We start from the raw sequence: 20421 nt of genomic DNA, 5'->3' as shown, positions 1-20421 counted from the left end.
CAAGGTGTTTCTCAGCTGCTACCAAGAGATGATTTCATCACTGCGGCGACAGTGCAACCAACCAGCTTGGCTGACCGAACTGACTGCGCATCTACCGGCCATAAAAACTTACAGACTATGTTATTCTGCATTTTGCCTGAAAGAAGAGGACAGATTTGAACACTACAAGTCATCTAAATCACAGCCTTAATTGTGCTGGCACTTTCAAAAAAAAAAAAAAAAAAAAAAGGAAAGAAAAGAAAGGAAACAAGAACAACAATATCTGGTCGTCGTGTTAATTTTAGATATTACATTTTTCTTCATATTGTAGTAAAATTAACAGCAGAAATCTTTGGATGCAGCAAGGAGAATGAGGAAGCTTGCCAAATTTTGAAGAACGAACAATTAATATAATAGCAATTAATTCAGAAGAGTAACTAAATGACACTGTAGGGTTCCCTGTGTGTTCTGTCCCAGTGATTGCTTAAAAATTTTGTTAAGCAAAGAAATAAAACAAGAAATAACACAAAAAAAAAAAAAGAAAGAAATGTTCTTTATTTTTTTTCTAAACTACCAGCATTGCAAACTCATGCTGGTATTTGAAAGTCAGTCTGGGCTCTCCCAAGTTATACATCCTTATTTACCATAAACATTCCACAATTGGAAATTACTTTTTGTGACACATAAGCCAAAAAGAAAATAGCTATATTGCATCTGCAGAACCAAGCGTAGTAAATTGTAATAAACATTCATCTTTATCAGTGGCTCTGCAATCCAATCTGTTTGGCACAAAGGTGCCATTTTTACACAGTTGCTTTATTGCTACATAATTATTGATGGATCAGCCAAGCGCTCTCTCAAAAAAGACTGATCTTAAAAACAAGCTTGTTAAAAATTTAAGTGTAAACCCTGGGATAAAAACTAGCAGTTAGGTTTCAACTGCTATAAACTTTTAAAGAGGGGAAAAAAATAAATTGCAGGGACAATTTTGAAAAATGCTACGTTTGAGGCAGGCATGGAATAGAAGCAGACAAGAAACTTTAATGTGATAGAAAGAAAGAATTGGGGACATCTGTACTGAGAATAAGCTGTAAATAGCAGGAGGAATTATCAATCTAGTGATGTGCCAGCTCTCTGCATTTCAATTGCTTCACAGGCCATACCATAAAAATCGTTTGCAATGAAAGCAGTATGAAGCATCCCTAGATTTTATTGCTCCCAGTGCTATTCCTGCCCATTTGTGTGTGTACACCAGTTGTAGCCTTTCAAGTGCAACACTGTTTCATATTACTACCTGTTTAAATTACTTGCCCACAAACATCGCTCTGTGTTCAAAATGCCTCACTATTAAATTTTCTGTTTCAGTCAAAGTACTTCAAGAGTTTCTATCAAGCTTTCAAAGGCAAGGAAGTTTCATGCAGGCTTTCTGAAAGTCGAGACAAAGCAATAAACTTTAAATTTAAAAGGAGGCTTTTTCAGGAGAGAATTCAGCATACCTTTTTGAACTCCCTCCCCACCTTGTTAAACCAAACTTCTTCATTGCTCCCAGATTTCTAAGTGTTGTCTTTCTGGAGCTGAACTTCCAAGAATCAACCTTACTCTCTACAAAGACCCTGCACTATAAAGTGACCTTGGGCAACAGCATATCTGAAACTGCCCATCCCAGGTCACCGATGGATTGTAAAAGCTTTCCAGCACTGGTACCTCGGCACAAGCACGAATGACACACTCAGCCTCCAAAATACACGTTCTTTGCTGCTGCAAAGACGTGCTCTGAAGTGCTGCTCCAACCCTAGCTGAACAGGGGAGCTGGTCTCTGCACCCCTCACTCAGCCCTGTGCCCCTTCCATTTGCTGGAGGTACCACCTCCCTCTCAGCTGCCACTGTACCTGCCAAGGCATCATTCCCTAACACACATCCATCAAAATTATTAAAAAAGCCATTATTAAAAAAGCCTGCACGAGCCTGTGACACTTTTGACAGACCCAGGTGAGGGAGGCTGATGCCAGCAGACAGGAGGGGGATGAGCCAGGAAGGCAAGACGCTTCTTAACCTCAACCAACAGCACCCACAACATCACATCCTGACACACCTGCTCCACCCTAAAACTGGAGGCCAAACCCAAAAAGTGCAGTATAAACCGGGGATTTTATCTTTGCTCTTGGGAAGGAAAGAACTTGGCACAGGAGCTTTGCCTTAGTCCTGCAGCAGCTACAGAGCCGTGAGACACAAACACAGTGCTCCCACTAAGTGCAAAAAACTCCAGCTTGGAAGTGCAAAGAGGGACTTCATGGAAAAGCAAGTTCTCACTGAAGTATGTTTTATTTAATGAAAAATACTGCCAGAATAAAATACCTCCACTGGTGACACCATTTCATGTTGATAGGGGCATTTCAATACATGACTTCAATGGTATTGTAGATTTGCATTTTTCACCTTTATGAGGAAATTAATAAGGACCATTAAGCATAACTTCCAAAATCACTGTCCAGTGACCAAAGTCATTTGCCTTGATCCTATGTTAGTGTTCAGGATTTGGTCACAGAGCACTGTTTAGTTCCTTCCCATCTGTGAGTACACAGTGGCCTCCCCACCATAACTAAATCAAACATGGCATTTAAGTAGTGCATTTGCTGAAAAATGGTATCCTTCCACCCACTGCACAGCTGTTTACTTCTGGCTTCTGCGTTTATACCTGCCTCAAAAGCCTTGTTCCTTGCTCTGAATTTCTTTCCGGGTACTACTTAACAGCATTATTTACGCAATCTCATTTCACATTCATTCCCTTATCATTCCTACCACACAGTTGTAGATGTCCAGGTCTTCCATCACAGAAAACAACTTCCACAATCTTAGGTGTACACATACGTTTCAATATGAAAGCTGAGCCTTACCTTAAACGGCTAACTTTAAAAATAAAATACTTTCTGCTTCCTTTTAGCAAAACTTGGCTGCAGAAACTCCCTCGAGTCAACTCTTTGCAATTTTCCCCTAATTTGCAGTTACCCCTCCCTTGGCAGCCTGCCAGCATCTCCTCCTCTGGCCGCTTCGGACATTGGCCCAACACAGCCCACTCAGCCCTAGATAAAAGATCACAATTTTTGCTATTAATAGCCAACCCAAAGTTGTTCTTATCTGTTCGTTTCTACAGCTCTGCACCACTGTAATTAATGAACACTGAAAACTCTAACCACAATTTTTTCAGCCCTACTGAACGCATTCTGGTGAGTGCCTATGAAATAAAATTAAATTGAAAAGCTGAAGACTACAGTAGCCTCATGTTGACAGGTCACTCTGATTACAGGTCAAAGCAGACTCTATATTTGGCTGCTTTAATTATTATTGCTTGCACGATAAAAAATAAATAGCAATTATCTCATTGTCACACGAGAAAAAAGACCTAATAAATGAACCAATCCTAAAGTAACACTGAAAAACAAATTGTTTCAAAAGCAATCGGGAGTAGTAAAACTCAGTTTCCAAAATTGTTTTTAATTGCCAACAGTGTCAACATTAATATCCTTCCACTATTGGATAATACATCCCTTTTAGTTATGAAAGCATTTAGCAAACCAAAAATGTCAAACTACAATTATACAAGGCTAAACTCACGACTGATTTCACCACCAGTCCGTAGTGCCACAGCTGAAATCCCTAATTACAAGGGTCATCTACACAAGTCACAGTCCAGCCCGTGCATCTTGCCTGCTGTGACAGTCCCACGGATTTAAGACCAACAAACAAAAACAGATGAAGTGTGTAGGGGTGTGATGAAGTTAATCCTTAAGAGGATATAGGAATTAGTTTTTCAAACTAAATTCAAAGCTACCGAACAAAAGCAAAACAACACAACTGCTGCACAAAGACATTAAAACCTTGCAGAAACAGCACTCCATTTAAAGGGTTTACTTCGGTGGATTTTCAGTTTCCAGGTACTGCCTTTACCAGCTGAACCTGTATCACAAGAAAATGAAGAACTAAATGGAGGATTATTTTAGCTTTTTCAGACAAACCCAAGGGGTAGGGATCCACCACAGCACCCACACATGGATTTATTACCCACCGTGTTAAACCCAAAGTAGCTAAGCCTTGCAAATCTCTCCGTGCTGTATTTCCTTCTTCCAAGGGCATGTTTGGTGGCTCCTTGACCTGGGTTAATAAGTCTTTATTCTCAATAACAACTGAGACCACGGAGATTCCCTGAACTGAACCCAGGCCTCCACTCCTGACATTTCAGATACCGTGATGAATTGCTCAGATAACATCCTCCTCAGCAGTCAGCTTTATGTGCAAATTTAACATCCTCTCTGTAGCCTCCACACATTTCACTTTCCACAGTTATCTAAAGAACAATTCCAGTTTTCACTTGAGCTTTTTTGGTGACTTTTCTTCCTTTTTGGCAGAAGGGCAGGGCAGTTTCTCCTGCAAACTGGCCACCTAACCAAATAACCATGAGTGTTAATGGGCTCCAGTTCTGGCAGGTGCAGAAAAGGATCATATAATTCTCATACTAGCAGAGAGGTTTTTTAGCCAGGTTTCCTGAGTGCCTGTAGGTGTCTGTGTCATCCCCCGAACATCACCTCCCTGAATCTTGTTTTAATCCGCAGTCTACGAGGCTGAGCGTGGCAAAACATTGGTGCAGGTTGCCCAGAGAGGTGGATGTTCCATCCCCGGAAACATTCAAGGTCAGGGTTGGGGGCTCTGATCTAGCTGATGTCCCTGCTCATTGCAGGGTGGTTGAACCAGATAGCCTTTAAAGGTTCCTCCGAACTCAAACTATTCCATGATTCTATTTCCACCAAGGTTAAAGAGCAGGACGGTGATCCCTTAGATGGTTATGTTTCCATAGATTCCTTAAGAACTGACCCGCAGAAAGGCAGGAGCAATTACAAATGCCCCTGAAAGTACCTCCCACGCAGAGAACCAGCAGCTTTTCAGATCCTAGGGAGTGCAGAGAGGAGAAAATCTTGAAAAGAAGCCCCAACAGAAGGAAAACCTTAGACTGGCACCTACAAACACTGAGGCATCTAAGTCAACCACCAAACACAACCCTCCCTTAGTATTTGGGGAACAACTGCTTTTGCAATTCCACTACTTAGGTACGAGAAAAGGACCATTTCTAAATCCCCAGGTGAGCTTCTCCTCTTCTCCCTGTTTGCCCAGGGGAGCAGTTGTGCTGGAGCAGATGACAGCAGACTTGGACTTCCCCTCAACGCGATGGAAAACAATGCATAAAACCCAGCTGTGGCTGACTGCTTCTCCTTGCTCCGCTAAAAAGCAGGATCGATGTCGCAAGCACATACATGTCAATTATCGACACACAGAAGGACACACCAGAGCCCCTGTTCCACACGTTCAACCTCTTCCCCCGGCCACAGGTCTCCAAGCTGGAGACACAGCCCTGCTGCCACCTTCTCCAAAGAGCCTGCAGGCAACAGCCAGCTGAAACAGTGAGTGCAAAAAGCACCTTTTTGCCTTTTTTTTTTCCTCAAGCAAGGGAGGATGAGGCCTTAAGCGGCTGGTTAGACTCATCAAAGAGCAATGTAAGGCTTTTACACTACTCAAACTGAAAATAAAGCTCATTTTCCACCATTGCTTTTATCAGAAAAATTCAAGACAGAAAAGACACGTTGCCCGCTGCAGTCAGAATGATGCAGGCAAAAAAACCCTCCAACCCTGGAAAAGCTTTCAAGTTTTTAAAGCATTTCCTATTCTAGAACAGAATTTTAAGAAGCAAAAAAAGTAAGAAGAAGAAGAAGGAGACTTTCTCCCCTAAAACAGCTGAGATAATGGGGATAACAGGACAGCCATGGGCTAAGGGCATTCATTCACAGGTGACATGGTCAAGTAAGGTTTAAAAGATAGATGTTCTTCACTTGGCTCAGGAACCTGAACCCCACTTTCCAGCACCTTTTCCCAACCCCAGCATCCATTACTCTGGGGCAGTTCTTTTCGACCAACACTTCTGACAAAAACCACACAAATTTTTCTATAAGGAGTCTCCACATCGATAACCCAGTCCTTTGGAAAGTTCCTAAAATGTCCATAAATGCTATAAAAATGTACTCACATGATTCAGCTTATGCTTTCACTAGAATTTATCTCCCTGATGGCTCTAACAAACTGCAGGTTTCTCTCCAAAACCCCTCTCTAGATTTGTTTGGAAATCTTTCAGCCAAACTCGATGATTAGTTTTCATCCTTTAACCTTCCTAGTTACGGCATGAATATGGAACGAATTTATAGCATTCCTATCCTTTAATGAAATGCAAAGATCCTGCATGAAAAAACCTGCACTCGGATTTTGGAGGAAGACATGCACACACAGTACTTGTGTGTGAGTGACATACATAGTCAAGTAAGAAAATCCTGTCATCTGTAATTCATACCCAAGACTTCAGGTATCAAAAAACTGCACTCAAAGCAGCTGGTGGTCTCATATTACTGCTCTGGCTGCAACAAGCTCTTCACATCTCATTAACGGCGTAATGAAGGCTCAATCAGGGATACAGCCCGTCAAGGCTGCCAAACACAGGCATATGGAGGCCAGAGTAGGAAGATTAGCTTGTACCAAGGTTTTTATTGTTCAGATCTCGAAATCGGGACAGGGCTGGTCCTGCCACAGAAGATATTTTCCAATCAGCAAACGGCACACAGAGACAAAGATCAAACCCTCCAAGTGCTCTGAAGGCATCGCACAAGGAAGGTGGCACCGAGCAGGTCCCGCACACGGCTCATTTCCAGAGGTGGGGCTTAAAACCACCGAAGCAACCGCGGCGTTGAGGCCAGAGGCCAGAAGAAGAGTGATCAGGATGGGGACATGCACTCTTGTGCTGATCACCAGGTGTCTTTTGAATATGTAACACAATTAGTGCTAAACTCAGGAGCTTTGTTTCTCATGTATGCAGCAATTATGATGTCATAGAGCTTTATAGTGTTCTCTCTACTGATTATATCACAGAATCAAAGAATACCAGGTTGGAAGGGACTGTAAGGATCATCTGGTCCAACCTTTCATGGTCTAGACAAGATGGCCCAGTACCCTGTTCAGTTAAATCTTAAAAGTCTCCAAAGTTGGGGAATCCACCACTTCCTTGGGGAGATTAATCAAATGGATGATCTCACTGTGAAAAAATTTCTTTTTTCCCATCCAAATCTCCCTGGGAGTAACCTGTACCCATTAACTCTTGTCTTTTCCATGTGACCCCTTGTAAAAATGGAGTTTCCATCCTCTCTGTAGCCACCCTTCAAATAGTGGAACATAGCAGTGATATATTCAGACACAATTTGAGGAAAAAAGGAGGATGCTGGAAGAAGAAATCAGTATAAATCAGTACAAATCAGTACAATCAACACCCAACCACTGGTGGAGCAGTAATGGTGACAGCAGTGACCCTGCTGCTCGCCATGCCCCAATCCACGCCGGGATCCCAGAGAAGGTGAACAACTCTCCTTGGCACATGCATCCCTCAACAGCCATTCTCCAGCCACCTTTAGCCTGCAGGCCCCTGAGCATCCTTCCACAGCACCTCAGACCCTGCAGAACATCACGGTTCTGCAAACTTCCCTGTCTGCAGTCCTGCTGGCACTGGTCATCTGTTGCTGCCAAAACAAAGAAGGGGGTTCACACACACATCCATTTTCCCTTGCTGGGTGAGGGAGGTGAACCTGCTCGTGGGAGGACTGGAGAAGCCCCAAGGCCAGGAGAGGATATGAAGTGGGAGCTGGCAGCTGCAGGGGATGAAATCCAGAAGACAGGTAAGACCTGGAAGGACGAGCCTGTCCCCACCTCGTATCAGATCACTTTTAGCCACTTTTCAAATCCTCCTTGAGTAAGAAGCTGAACAGCCCCCGTACACAGGGACGACGACTGCCCGATCAATGAACACGGCCTGCATGGGGCCTTTAACACCCACAGAAATCAATGGCAATATCCTTCAACCTCAGCCCCTGCCAGATCACGCTTGCAGCAGTAATGGAGGCGTAAATACAAGGAGCAATAAATGAGCAAACTGTTAATTGTGAACCTTTCTCATGTATTCTTTGTGAAATTAGCAGCGAATGCAGCTCGCTGGGTGCCTAACCGAGCACAAGATGGTACATGCACAGCGATTTCTCACTGCAAAAGCCACTTACTTTCATGAGGACGTGCAGGAGCATGTTGCCACCCACTTCACATACAGCACTTGAAACTACTGCCTTAAACAACTACATGTGAAATTCGATTCAAAACAAAACATAAATCAGGCCTCAAGCACTAGATTGCGAAGGGGAAGTTATATAAAGACAGTCTGTGTACACACTGTATTTTGCCTTTATCTCTGTTATTACCAGACCTTCCTCACTTTTCCTTCACGTGGCAAGAAGAGATGAACTGGCAGTGTCCAGCCCAATGTGGGTAGGACAGGGTGACAGCCAGCAAACATCAGAATGACAGAAACACAAAGAAAGATGATAAAGTATTTGAAGCGGTATAAAAGGGAAGTAAAAATAAATTGCAGAGGAAAATCTTACACCAAAGGATGTTATTTCTTGGGAACAAACTTCATGATATTTGACTGTCACAGTCTTCTAAAAGAAATGGTGCACTGTTTTGGGGAACTGCAGATTCAAAAAGTGGTGAGGATGCTGGGATGCTGCACAGCCAGGAAAATGGACCAACTGATGTACCTGATCTCCATCTCGGAAACTGAGATCTCACCATAAAGCACATTTATCATGAAGAAGGAGAAAGAAACAGTTTGCAAAAACTCCAACGTTTTTCAGCTTAAAGTTTCTGCAAATTAACACACTTTGTAGGGAAAAACAGCCAAATGTAGTGTTTATTCTAAGCACTTTACTGCCTCAGACTCATTAACCCGGTACCTTACATGCTGTCTTTGTAATGCAAATTTGCTAAAATACTGTGCTTTCCATAAAACATTCATATGGACAAGCTCACACTACCCAAATACCAACTGTAAGTGGAGCAAAAATACACTTATTTTTTCTTAATACTTGGGCTCTGCACTAAGTCTTATCTGCAAAAGCAGTTTGTGAGAAACCTTCTGCTGTTGCTGCAGCCACCATAGCACAAAGGTGCAGCTGATGCAGCCAATTATAAACTGAATTACCACATGCCAAAGCCAAATGAAAAGACTTTGTAGGAGGAACATACAGCAGAGTTTTTCTTGAGGAAGAGAGATCATTACAGAGAGGAGAAGAGACAACCTGCATTTAAGGAGGCCAAACATGGCACATACTGCACCTGTTTGCTGAGCTCCTATTTAAGAGCCACCTGCATCACCACGAGGGTTTGCTGGGCCTCCCCACCACAGAGCACCAGGCAGGCCATTTCCAACCACTGAACTGACTGGACATAATACACCTATCCAATGACATGTGGAGTCCAGCAGTGGATACAAAATCATCCTGGTAAAGTCTCCTGCCCAACCTGAACCATGCAGAGGAAGATGACTGGGCTGGAGAGGGCTGAGGGAAGGGAAAGGTTCCTGGTTTATGACTTAGCTGTGGAGAAGGACCAGAACATCACCGAAAGGGTTCAGTGTAGCAACAACATTCTCCGTTTTCCAGTGGACTTAGATCTTGGAATATGAACTACCACAGAAAAGCTGCGGCCAGCTGAAATTCACAATATAAACTGCAAATTCAAATACACAGGATAAATCCAGGAAATTTTGTGAGCTTTTCCTCCTCCCTCCATAGCTACCAACTACTTTTGTTTCAAGATGATCTGTAACTGTGCCATCTCAAACTCTGAGCAACTGCTTTCATTCTGTATTTAGTTTTGAAAACTGCCATTTCTTTTTCATGTTTAAAGAAGGGTCCACCAACCTGCAAGCTGTCTGATTTTTACAACTATACCAGTTGGTCTGATAGAAGAACATGCTACCTCCAGGTACAAACCCTTCCCAGATTTCCCAGAACTACGAGGCAGAACTCAAGACATCACTGCCTGAGGTGCCAGAATCACCTATGCTAGTTTTCATCATGGTTCAGAACAACAATGCACAGGTAACCAATGAGAGGCATCTTAACAAGAGGTTTTCTTTATTCACCATAATGACATGGCAACTGCAAGCCAGATGTGCTTTCCCATCCTCTGCTAGACTTAGTTCCCAGTCACCTGAAAGACATTAAAGCTCCACTGCTGCTCCTAAATACAGACAACTTCCCGAAGGAAACCAGGTCCTCAGGAGGATGATGTAGACACCACTAGGATGCACCCACACCACACAGGCACTGCATGGCAAGGGCTTGGAGACTGGAACTGCACCCATCACGACTATCCTGCAGCACAGGCATAATCAAAGTGAATTGGACTTAACATGAAACTTTTAAACTGTTAAAATAAATAACAGAGTCATTGGGGGAAAAAAAGGCAACCAAAAGCAAACCACGAAGAAACCCACAAATAAAACCCCAAACACCCTTCCCCCAAACCAAGAAAAACCACCCAAAATCCAACAAAGTTTGGGGCAGGATCTACAATCAAAATGAAAGCAAAACAGTAATTTTGCATATGAACTTCAGAACATGTTAAGAAAACAAGTACTTGTTCAAACACCTGCAGTGCTTTCTCAGATGCATTGAAAGAGAGTGAACATACTGAAACCTGCTTGGTTTCGAAATTCAGTTCATTTGGCACATCCTCCACTTTTGCAAGAAAACAAACAGCAAATACAGACAAGCCATAGCACGAGCAGCCCTGCACTCTCCTGCACACCTGCCTGAAGCCTGACTCAAAGGAACCTACCTGGCTATGCCAGCTTAGTTTGATCTTTAAACTCAGTCCTCAGCCTGTCCATTAAAATGGTCAATAGCAATGCCAGCTGAGAAATGTCCATCATGGGGAACTCCTTTTTACAGGTCAGTGGGTAGCCAGACAACAACAGCTTCTAGCCATGACTGACCTCTCTTCGACACAAACCGCTGATTTCCCGGAGAAAGATGAGCCACAAGCCATCCATTTTCTTAATCGTAATTAAAACAAACCCAAAACCACTCAACTGTTTGTATATGATTTTCTTTGTACAAAATACAAACATGCAATCATCCTTCTACATTTCTGGAGAGTGAACACTAACATAATAAGAATCTGAATGTGTTCAGGCAGGGATTACCTTATTACAAGTTGGTGCTGTCGAGCAGAAATCAGCATCAGAACAGTTTGGATAACAAAATGTTCTGTTGCATCGACCCCCAAGTAAGCTGACAAAACAGATTTGGATAGGTGTGTCTTATGATGGAAAAATTAACTCTGATAAAGAAAAGAGTAAAATGCCCTTTAGATATGCTCTGGTTTTGGAGTCACTAGGATGCAAAAGGAATTAAAAAAAATGCCATCTCCATAAAGCTCAAGAACACATGCGAAAAAGCAAACAAACCTGCCTGGATGACTGGCTGTTTGCAGTACTGGCTGCTTTAATGGCTGTGGCAAAACTGGCTTCTTTGGGTGATCAGTCCTGTGCTACACAGAGTTGTAAGAAAAATGGAGCAGAACAAGCACAACACACACTAAAGTCCATATCAAAGAAAAAAGCATACAACCAGTTATTTCCTCTCTCAAACATTTTAAATGTTTGCCATTTGCAAAGATTCTCAGTCAGAAACAGACTGCATCATGTTTGACTACAGTAAAATGTCTCCTGAGAAAGTCTGCCTTGATCTAAAATTCTCGTACTTGGGTTTTCATTTCCAGTCATATTTACAGGGATCCGCTTCCTCCAATTTCCTAATTGAGACTTCATGGCTTGAAATATGCCCATCAGCTATCATATGACTGCAAATCGACTTAACCAAGAGATACACATTCTCAGGCTTCAGAAAATAATGAGGCACTCCAGATTTTCCTGCAACTTCCAGAGAAGCAGATGTCAACAACCACATCAACCCACATCAACAACCAAGACCACTGGTCCCATCCAGCCTCACAGCTGTTGTACCCCAGTGTTACATTGATTCACGGAATTGCTGCCACAGTAACCAACAAGATACAGGGAAATTACACAACAAACCCACAAGTGGCTGCTTGTGTCCAGTTTCTGCTCGGAGCTGAACTGAACTCCTACTCACCAGGCTCTTGGTCCTTAGTGGATATGCACTCTTTTATGGACTCTGTTATGCCAAGACTAGCGGCAGTGGGGAGTGGGCCGAGCAAGGATTCCAGTGCAGGCGGTCTTACAAGAGTTTCATTTCCATTTCTGCATTCCCCTTCTTCATTTTTTTCAACTCTATCCTTCTCATTTAGTTCATCATAAAAGTCCTTGTTTAAGTGATTAGCAGCTGCTTCCAGTTCCTCATCTTCTGCCTCCTCCTCTCCAAGTATGCTAGAGGCATTATCTTCTATAGAATCTGCAGGGGAAAAAAAACCCAACAGATCATTGCATACCATCTGCTACAGAAACTAAATAAATAGAGAGGTGCTCACTTAAAGAATAAAAATCTTTAGAGGAAATCTGTAGACAAAATACACAATATTTTAGTCCAACATATGAATACATGGAGTTCCCAGATGCTCTTCAAATTCATTACCCTGACTATTAAAATGCATTTTTGTGACTACAGTCAACATTTAAAATAAAAGCATTGTCTTATCAAATTAGGCGAAAGGGCTTTGTGAGAGAAGTCAGCTATTTCCTGGCATAATTACAAATTAAAAATAGCCAGTTCAACCTGCACAAATCCTTTCCATATGGGAAGTCAACTGGAGAATTTGGCGACAGAAGGGTCTAGATACTGGTCCACTGCACCTTCAGTGATGAAACATTCTCAGGTGCCAGTGCCAAGCTTATACTGCACCAGGAAAGAAAAACAACTGAAATCATTAATGAACTGTCACAATGTAGTTGTTTTGAAGACTGAACTATGAATCAAGTATTTGGCAGAGAGAACCCCAATGCAAAAGAGATCTTGTACTATGCAAGCATATATATGATCACATTTATCACAATAAAGTTCATACACTTCAGACTGCCTGATCTGAACCCGATACTATTTAAGTAGCCATAAGACTTTACAGACTTACCATCTTTACTGAAATTTGCAAATACACCTTTTGCTTTCGGTCTACTGTTTTCTAATTCAATCTCTATTTCATCTTGGTAGCTCGATATTTCTCCTGTGGTGTTAAAATAAAAATAAAACTCAGCAATCTCTGATATAATTTTGAAGAAATGAGTGATATGTTACACTAAACACAACTTATACCTTCAAAATCCTCCAGCTTTTTTGATAATGCCTTCTCAAGCTGAAATGAAAACAAACAAAATAAACGTGAAATTACTAAAAAAAGATGCACAATTTTCAACTGTTTGTGAACTGTATATAGAGACAGAGAATGGCAGGGTATTTTAAAAGCACTCAGCAGGTTTTGATTCACAACTGAAATTACTTTGTAGTGTCAGACAGGTAAGACAGACAAGTTTCAAAATACTGACCGATTCAAATGTTATCTCCCCCATCTATATACTTCAAAAAGACCCTTCACTCTGGCAAGCTGTAAATAAAAGGCCTCATTCTTCAGCACTCTGACCCTGTCACTGTGCCTGTAGATGTGAGCACACACAAGGACAGCACTGTGACTGGAGTGCCCACACCAGACAGAGCACACAGGTGATGGCAGAGTGAAGCTCTGACCTACAGCACCTGGCAGGCTCTTCAGAACATCACTGATGTGCCTACATGATAGCATATTTAGAACAAACAAAAACCCTAACAAACCAATAACATAAGAAATTACTATGACAGCAGTAAAATCTTCTCCTCTGGTGCCAGCTTTAGTTCATGCTTTGTAAAGAAATTAAACCACATGAGAACTAATCTCTGTGGAAGCAGGTGTTGTACCACACAAACCCCTCAGCAGTCTCATCAAAGTAATTGGGTTATTGTTTTCATATCTATTTAAAAGAAGTTCTATGCAATGGCACTTGTCCTGGTCACTGCTATCACCTTAAAAACAGCGCACGATTTCTGATCCTATTACAAACCTTACACCTTTACCCTGCTCCTTGCTGACCAGGCTGGGAGAGAGCAGGTAGCAAAAGAAAAGTGCAGATGTTACAACAGCTACTCAAGACCTCCATGCCACAAGCTCACTTGTCACAGTTTTTTAAGGACAAAAAGATTGGGTTCTTCGATAAGAGGTCAAAGCCCAAGAAGGGAAACGTCCAGCAGGGAAGCAAGGATAAAGGGGGTAACAGTGCTTAGTGTGACTGTAAATGGGGGGCAGATGGGCAGAGTGTGCTGAGCCCTCATCTGCAGTACAGTGGTGGTGGGCTAAGCACAAGCACTGGTGGCCTGTGGAACACAGCAGCTCAGATGGTGCTCCTGTCCTCGGCCACCTGGCCATCCCAATCCTAACCAGAGCAGTGACTCTGCACTTCCTTAGCCAAGGCAGCAGACACACTTCAGTCCCTCACTGGGGGATGTTTAAAGCTACATTTGTAGCAACATACCTGAAAGAGCAAGTTTCTCTGGAGGAGTGAACAAAAATCACATAGGTGAAAAAATTATACATATATATATATCTTTAGTTAATGGGTATCATATGCACTAATGCTCATCCTTCTCTTAAAAACCTCAAAATAAATGTAACTAAACCTTACCAAAGGCTGGTCAGTTAGGATTTCATATTAACTGATTCAGAAAGGAATGCACAGAAGGAGTATAGAGGAGAAAAATACACAGAGCATCCAATTCAGAATTCACCTGCTGTATCTTCAATTTTTTTTGACCAGCTGTAAATGAAGGAGGATCACATTCTTCTTCCAAGTCAATCTTCATAAACTCATCTATGGTTAGTTGACTGGTTGGTGTATCTTCAAACTCTGTCAACCTACCAAAGCATACAGCACATGACCAAAACATCTCTAAGAACTCCTTCAAAAGTAACAAAATTCACAAACTGCCAAGTTACAGAATAAACATGTCATCCTTAGCAACTCTGGTTCAAATACGGACTACATTAAAACTGAAGTGTTACTAATTGTTTCATCTGCTGCAAAGAAAGTATCTTTTCACATCCCAAATTAGCTTTTGATTTATTAGAGTACGTAACATACATTTTTTTTGATGAACAGAAACACTGCAGCCCCTACGGTCAATTAAGTGTAGACAAATCTAAGACGAGAAACGCAGCTCATTCCTCCCCTCTCGTTGCTTTTGTTATCAACAGCAACAACAAAACAGACACTTAAAATAAAATATCTGCCATCATAGTTTAGGAGTAGGCTCAAAAATATTCCTGATATGTTAGTCTGATTAATTTATGCAAATCAAATGTTGAAGTAAAATTCTTCGGCAGACTGGAAGAGGGACAAGAAATAAGCTTCCCAGGACACACAGCAGCAGTGGTAAAATAAAGGAATCATCTGCATGTCACACAGATGGAATAGATGAATGCACATAATTTGACAATAATAAACTTTGTTTAAGGTTTGCATTTAAAAGTTCCTACCTAAGTGAGAAATAGGACCAGCTCCATGGGGAATTGCCACGAAAGCAGCTGAATCTTTCAAAGGAATTTGATCTTAAATAAGACTGCATGGTCATAATTTCATCCACAAATTCCAGCATTTTATACAGGTGGAGAATTTTATACAGGAGAATGAGCACATCCATTTCACAGATGGGAGAAAGTGAGACAAAAGGTTAAATACAAAGCCAGGTCAGGAAATGTCTGGCAGAATGCTTCTCTGACAGAAAGTGCCCTTTTAATAATATCAACATTTTCCATGGGAAAACGGCAATGATAGGTCTGCAGCTGCTTCGTTGGAATATTCCCATCTTCCAGAGGAAGCAAAGCTGACAACAGCTTCCATCTGCAAAGCTAGGAAACTAAAAATGGTGATTCAGTGCTCCCAGTACAGGACCTTGCAGCATTTCTCTCCCTCTAAAGGCAATTGTTGTTTTCTCCTTTACCTCTGGTTGCAATGAAAGTTCTTCTGAAAATGAACTTTCTCTAAGACAGAAATTTAGTTTCTAACCACTGCCAGTGTCAAAGTCAAGAGCACAGGGCCACACTCTCCCCCTATATCCTCAACAGTATCTGTATATCTTCTTTTATAAACTGAGGAACAAGACAAGACAGCCCATACAGAGGGGCATAGGCATGCTGCCACTTCAGGACACTTTGCCTGGAGGTATTCCACTTCTGAAGCAGAGGCCACAGGTGGCATCTCATGCCATGAAATGCTCAGAGAGAGCCAGGCACCTCTATGTAACTCCAACAGCAAGCAGCACGGTGAGCCCATGCACAGCTATGCCAGCCAGATCAGTGCTGCTGAGAAGAAAGCCTCTGAAAACTAGACTTGCTTTTGGAGTTCAGGCATCTCCACAAAGCCCCAAATTAGCCATGTACTTGAGAGTGACTGACAGCCCAAAACCTTCCCTCAGAGCACCAGGGACCAGCCCCCTCCTCCTCTCTTTCAGATCAAATTGGAAAGGAGAGGAGGATGCTGTTGGCAGCAGCAGCACCCAGCTTTTAATTAAAAGACGAGAAATCTTTCTCAGCATTAACCGGCTTCCAGCGTGCATTACCCACCTTTCAGGAGGGAGCCTCATCTATCAGGCTAGAGGGAAAACCAGGCTAGGGCACTGTTGTTATTATTATTATTTTAATTCAGGATTCACTTAATGCCAAACCCATGTATCATTTGAGGAACATGGATCTTCCCAGTCACCATCATTAAAGAAGAGTCATCCATCTCTCCACGAATGAATCATGCACTCACAGGTAGTCCCGCTTCGGCAAGACTTTTCCTCCCAACCAGCCTCGCCTCGTTAAAATATTATTCTCCTCCCACCGTTAAAAGCCAAAATGCACTTTGGCAAAGACACACAGTTTGTTTATCCCACGCTTGCGCTGAGTCTGAGGTGAGCTGCCAGAGCCAGAGCCCCAACAAAGCACCACCTCTGCGCATGCCAAGCAGACAAGGAAACACCCGGAGCAAAACCAGTTGCTCATAAAGCCAGGCTGGGGATGAGATGACCATGGCGGGTGTCAGCACTTAACCTTGTGCATGTCTGCTTGGGACACCTCAGGCTCTGTCTGTCCCTCTCCTGTCCACGGTGTCATGACTCACGTCACGTACCCTGCACCCGTCAGATGTCAGCCCTCCGCTGAGGCAGCTGGCACGAGCTCCGGCTTGAGCGCCGGCTTCCACCCTGAGCCAGAACAGCAGGACAGGTCTCTCCCAAGACCTTCAGTGCATGTGCACCAGGACAGGGCAGAGCTATGTCATCGTTGCTACCAAGGAGCTCAAACCTACAGCACAGCACAGTGAGACCATCTGACCTGGCTCCAGCGTCCTGTCCCATGGCCGTGCCCTCCTTTTCCTCAGTCCTGATCCAAGACAAACGGGGAAGAGCTGACCACCCAGTGGGGAGGGCTGCCAGCACAACATTGTAGGTACAGGCCAGTGGCAAGCCCAAATTTAGAGGAGTACATTACTTCTTCACTTCTCTCTGGTCTTATCCATAAGGCTCCAGCCTTCCTTCAAAAATGAAGAACCACCCCTGACAGTCAGGATCCCAACTTGAGCATCACCTCCACGGGAGAGTGAGCTGTACACTCAACATTTTCTCTTTTAACTTGATATAAATAAATACCTGCGCTTGCCAACCACTTGCCTGCCTCAACATTTTACATTGGCTACATATTTTTTAAACATTTCTTTAATTTTACCCACTGTTTGGACACATCCCACCAAGGCAACAAACTGATGCCGCAGCAGTCTGCACTGCATGAAACAAGACAACATGAATTTAGCAGTTAAGAAAAACTGACGCAACCTTAATCATAAACACAATAACGTCGGGGGCGAGGGAGTGCCCTCGTGAAAACAAAAAAATAGCTACGGGCTAATTTTTAAGTCCCACATAAAAATACTATCCAAGTTCATTTTCACTTTTGTTAACCTAAAAAAAAACCCTAATAAGAGTTGCCACTTCAAGTTATGCACAGACGGAGGAAAATAAACAGATATACAAATTAAGATATTATTTCCTTGGCACATATTCAAAAGGGCTCTAAAAACTGAAATTTGGCAGACAAGTATTTTCTATTTATAGTCAAAGCAGAGGCAGCCACTACAGCTCAGGCTAAGATTTAACTTCCAGCATAAACTGTCCTCTTACAGTTTCTCACAGCAAACTCTTTCAAACAAATTCCTTTGGGAGAAAAGTTTTTCCAGAGCCTGGTGTCATCTGCCTCTAACCTCAACCCTTTTTTACAAAGGAAAGTTTCCACAGTTGTTGTTTCATCCATTTACAGACAAAACCACACCTCAGCTTCTGATAAAGCACTTTTGTGTACAAACCAGTAAACCAATTCTGTTCACACTTAATTTAACTCCCAATAAGGGAAAATGGGTCAATCATTTTGAAGTTACAAGCAATGGTTTTTTTCGCTTTGTTTTGTTTCAGGGATACCATCCAGTGGAGACTTCTGAATCCAGTCTACAGCAATGGAAAAACAGACTCCTGTGTGCAGCTCAGTGCTCAGTTTTAATGTTTAACTGAAATTCTGCAGCAGTGAGGTGCGACCAAGCACACAGAAGAACAAAGACTTTTGGAGTCCAACTCACAAATGCTTCAGGAGCCCAAGTTCAAAGTCCAAGAGGGACCTCTACACAAAGGCCATTTAGGAAAAGCCACGGTGTCCTCCTAAATACACACAATCAGCATCGAGCTCTAGAAAGCAGACAGCATGAGCAGAGGTATCTTGTGCTGGGTCTCCATACAGAGGGGCAAACAAATTACAACTTCAGAGACAATTTTTTTAAATACATAATGTGAGTTTTAGCCTGAGCAGTCAGCCTCTAAGTTACCCGTTATGAGAGATCTTTTTAAAGTACTTAAGGTATTTTATTAATGGGATAGAAAAATACTAAGCTGAATATTGCCCCACTGTCAGCAGAAATACATGAAAAAACTTCATTGCAAGATAAGCTGGTGGTGATAATTATATTCCCCTGAGTTTTCCCAAATTAACAATATAATTAAAACCATAAGTAATAACTTACATGATATCTACATAATCTTAACTATCATATCAATTACAAATATTCTAGTAATAGATCAGCTGATTTGATAACTCAATTCCCAACTCTGGAAAAGTAAGGGATTGCCTTTTGTGTCTTAGTGAAGTAAGAAAATATTGCAGCGTATCCCCACTGTTTTAACTTAACGCTCACGAGCGCTGCCTGCCATCCCAAACCTGTGCACTCACTCACAGGAGAGAAGCTCAGAATTCACACTGATGTGGCAAACCATCACTATTTTTATATTACAAATGAAACAGTCTATTGCATCACCCTTCTCTCCATTTTTTTCCAAGCCATATAATGTTTACACACGAACTATTTATGGAAGTATGTAAACACATACCCTAAAAGTGGTACTTAATACAGAACACCTATCAGAAATAGTTATTAAATGCTTCCTACATGACAGAACAAAAAGTTTTCCAGGAGCCACCAGTAAGTAAATAAACAGAAGAGTAATCTCCTAATATATAATCACTGTACATATATACAATTTTACATGTACTTGTGGCAATATAAAAGATAGTTTTAAAACTGTAGGGATGAGTATCTCATTACTAAAGATATGAACCAGTTGCTATGGTTTTACAACTTAAAACTTATCACCTGAGCTGTGCTAAATTAGTCTGTATTCCCAGCCCAATCCAAATGTTAAGAGAAATATTGTCACATTTAAACAACTTCCAACATTAATACACACCACCTCTTTTTACAGTGGGCTGAGAGCACACACACAAAGTCATTTACTGCCATTTACTGATAATTTATGACACTCATTTGGTGGCAACTCTCTGATACTTCTCTATGTATTAAAGAACAGGTATGTCTAAAGATTTACTGTACTAAATAAAAGCACCCTTTAGAATTAGTTTCTGTTACTTGCTCACACCAAAACAGAGATTTAAAACTGTCACAAATTCATTATCCAAACTTTTAAACCCCAATTCTACAAATGCTTACACATGTGATTAACTTGTGTTAACACTTGTACCCATTGTCAGCATCTGGATAATCCTACCATCAGACCTCCCTGGCCATCCCAGAACTCTGTCAGTCTAAAACACCTGGAACTTTTTGTTTTTTCCCCCCTGATTCAAGTGTTCACACTATGCTAAGGAAACAAAACGCTTTAGCATTCCTTAATATTTTGTTTCATTAGCACGGTTCCTCTGCAGTGGTCTGTCAAAAAGCACTCTATGATCTCCTGGAAAAGAAAAATAGTGCTGCTTAATTTCTTAACAGCAGCTCAGATGAGGAAAGTCAAACACAGAGAAAACTGTTTACAAGATCTAAGCCTGAGTTAGTGCGAATAAGTTAATGACTGTTTCAAAAGTAAGAGTCACCAATAATTTTGAAATTACATTTTTAAAGATGATGTACTAAAACATATTAGGAAT

At 41.9% G+C, this 20421-nt stretch overlaps 1 protein-coding gene across 3 annotated transcripts in view; it reads right to left on the bottom strand.

The window, feature by feature from the left end:
• The window catches only part of BRF1 (BRF1, RNA polymerase III transcription initiation factor 90 kDa subunit), a 176963-nt gene that overhangs the window by 59999 nt on the left and 96543 nt on the right, over window positions 1-20421 (bottom strand). For all 3 annotated transcript variants that reach the window (XM_017807459.1, XM_017807460.1, XM_017807461.1), the window contains 4 exons: window positions 14688-14814; window positions 13188-13227; window positions 13006-13098; window positions 12054-12332 (listed from right to left, as the gene is read on the bottom strand). In XM_017807459.1, the coding sequence (XP_017662948.1) occupies window positions 12054-12332; window positions 13006-13098; window positions 13188-13227; window positions 14688-14814 (539 nt within the window). The remainder of the gene's footprint in view (window positions 1-12053; window positions 12333-13005; window positions 13099-13187; window positions 13228-14687; window positions 14815-20421) is intronic.

This window comes from Lepidothrix coronata, unplaced genomic scaffold (assembly GCF_001604755.1).
Source record: "Lepidothrix coronata isolate B3197 unplaced genomic scaffold, Lepidothrix_coronata-1.0 Scaffold19, whole genome shotgun sequence".
In the NCBI taxonomy this organism is placed as follows: Eukaryota; Metazoa; Chordata; class Aves; order Passeriformes; family Pipridae; genus Lepidothrix; species Lepidothrix coronata.
This window is presented reverse-complemented; position numbering and strand designations above follow the sequence as displayed.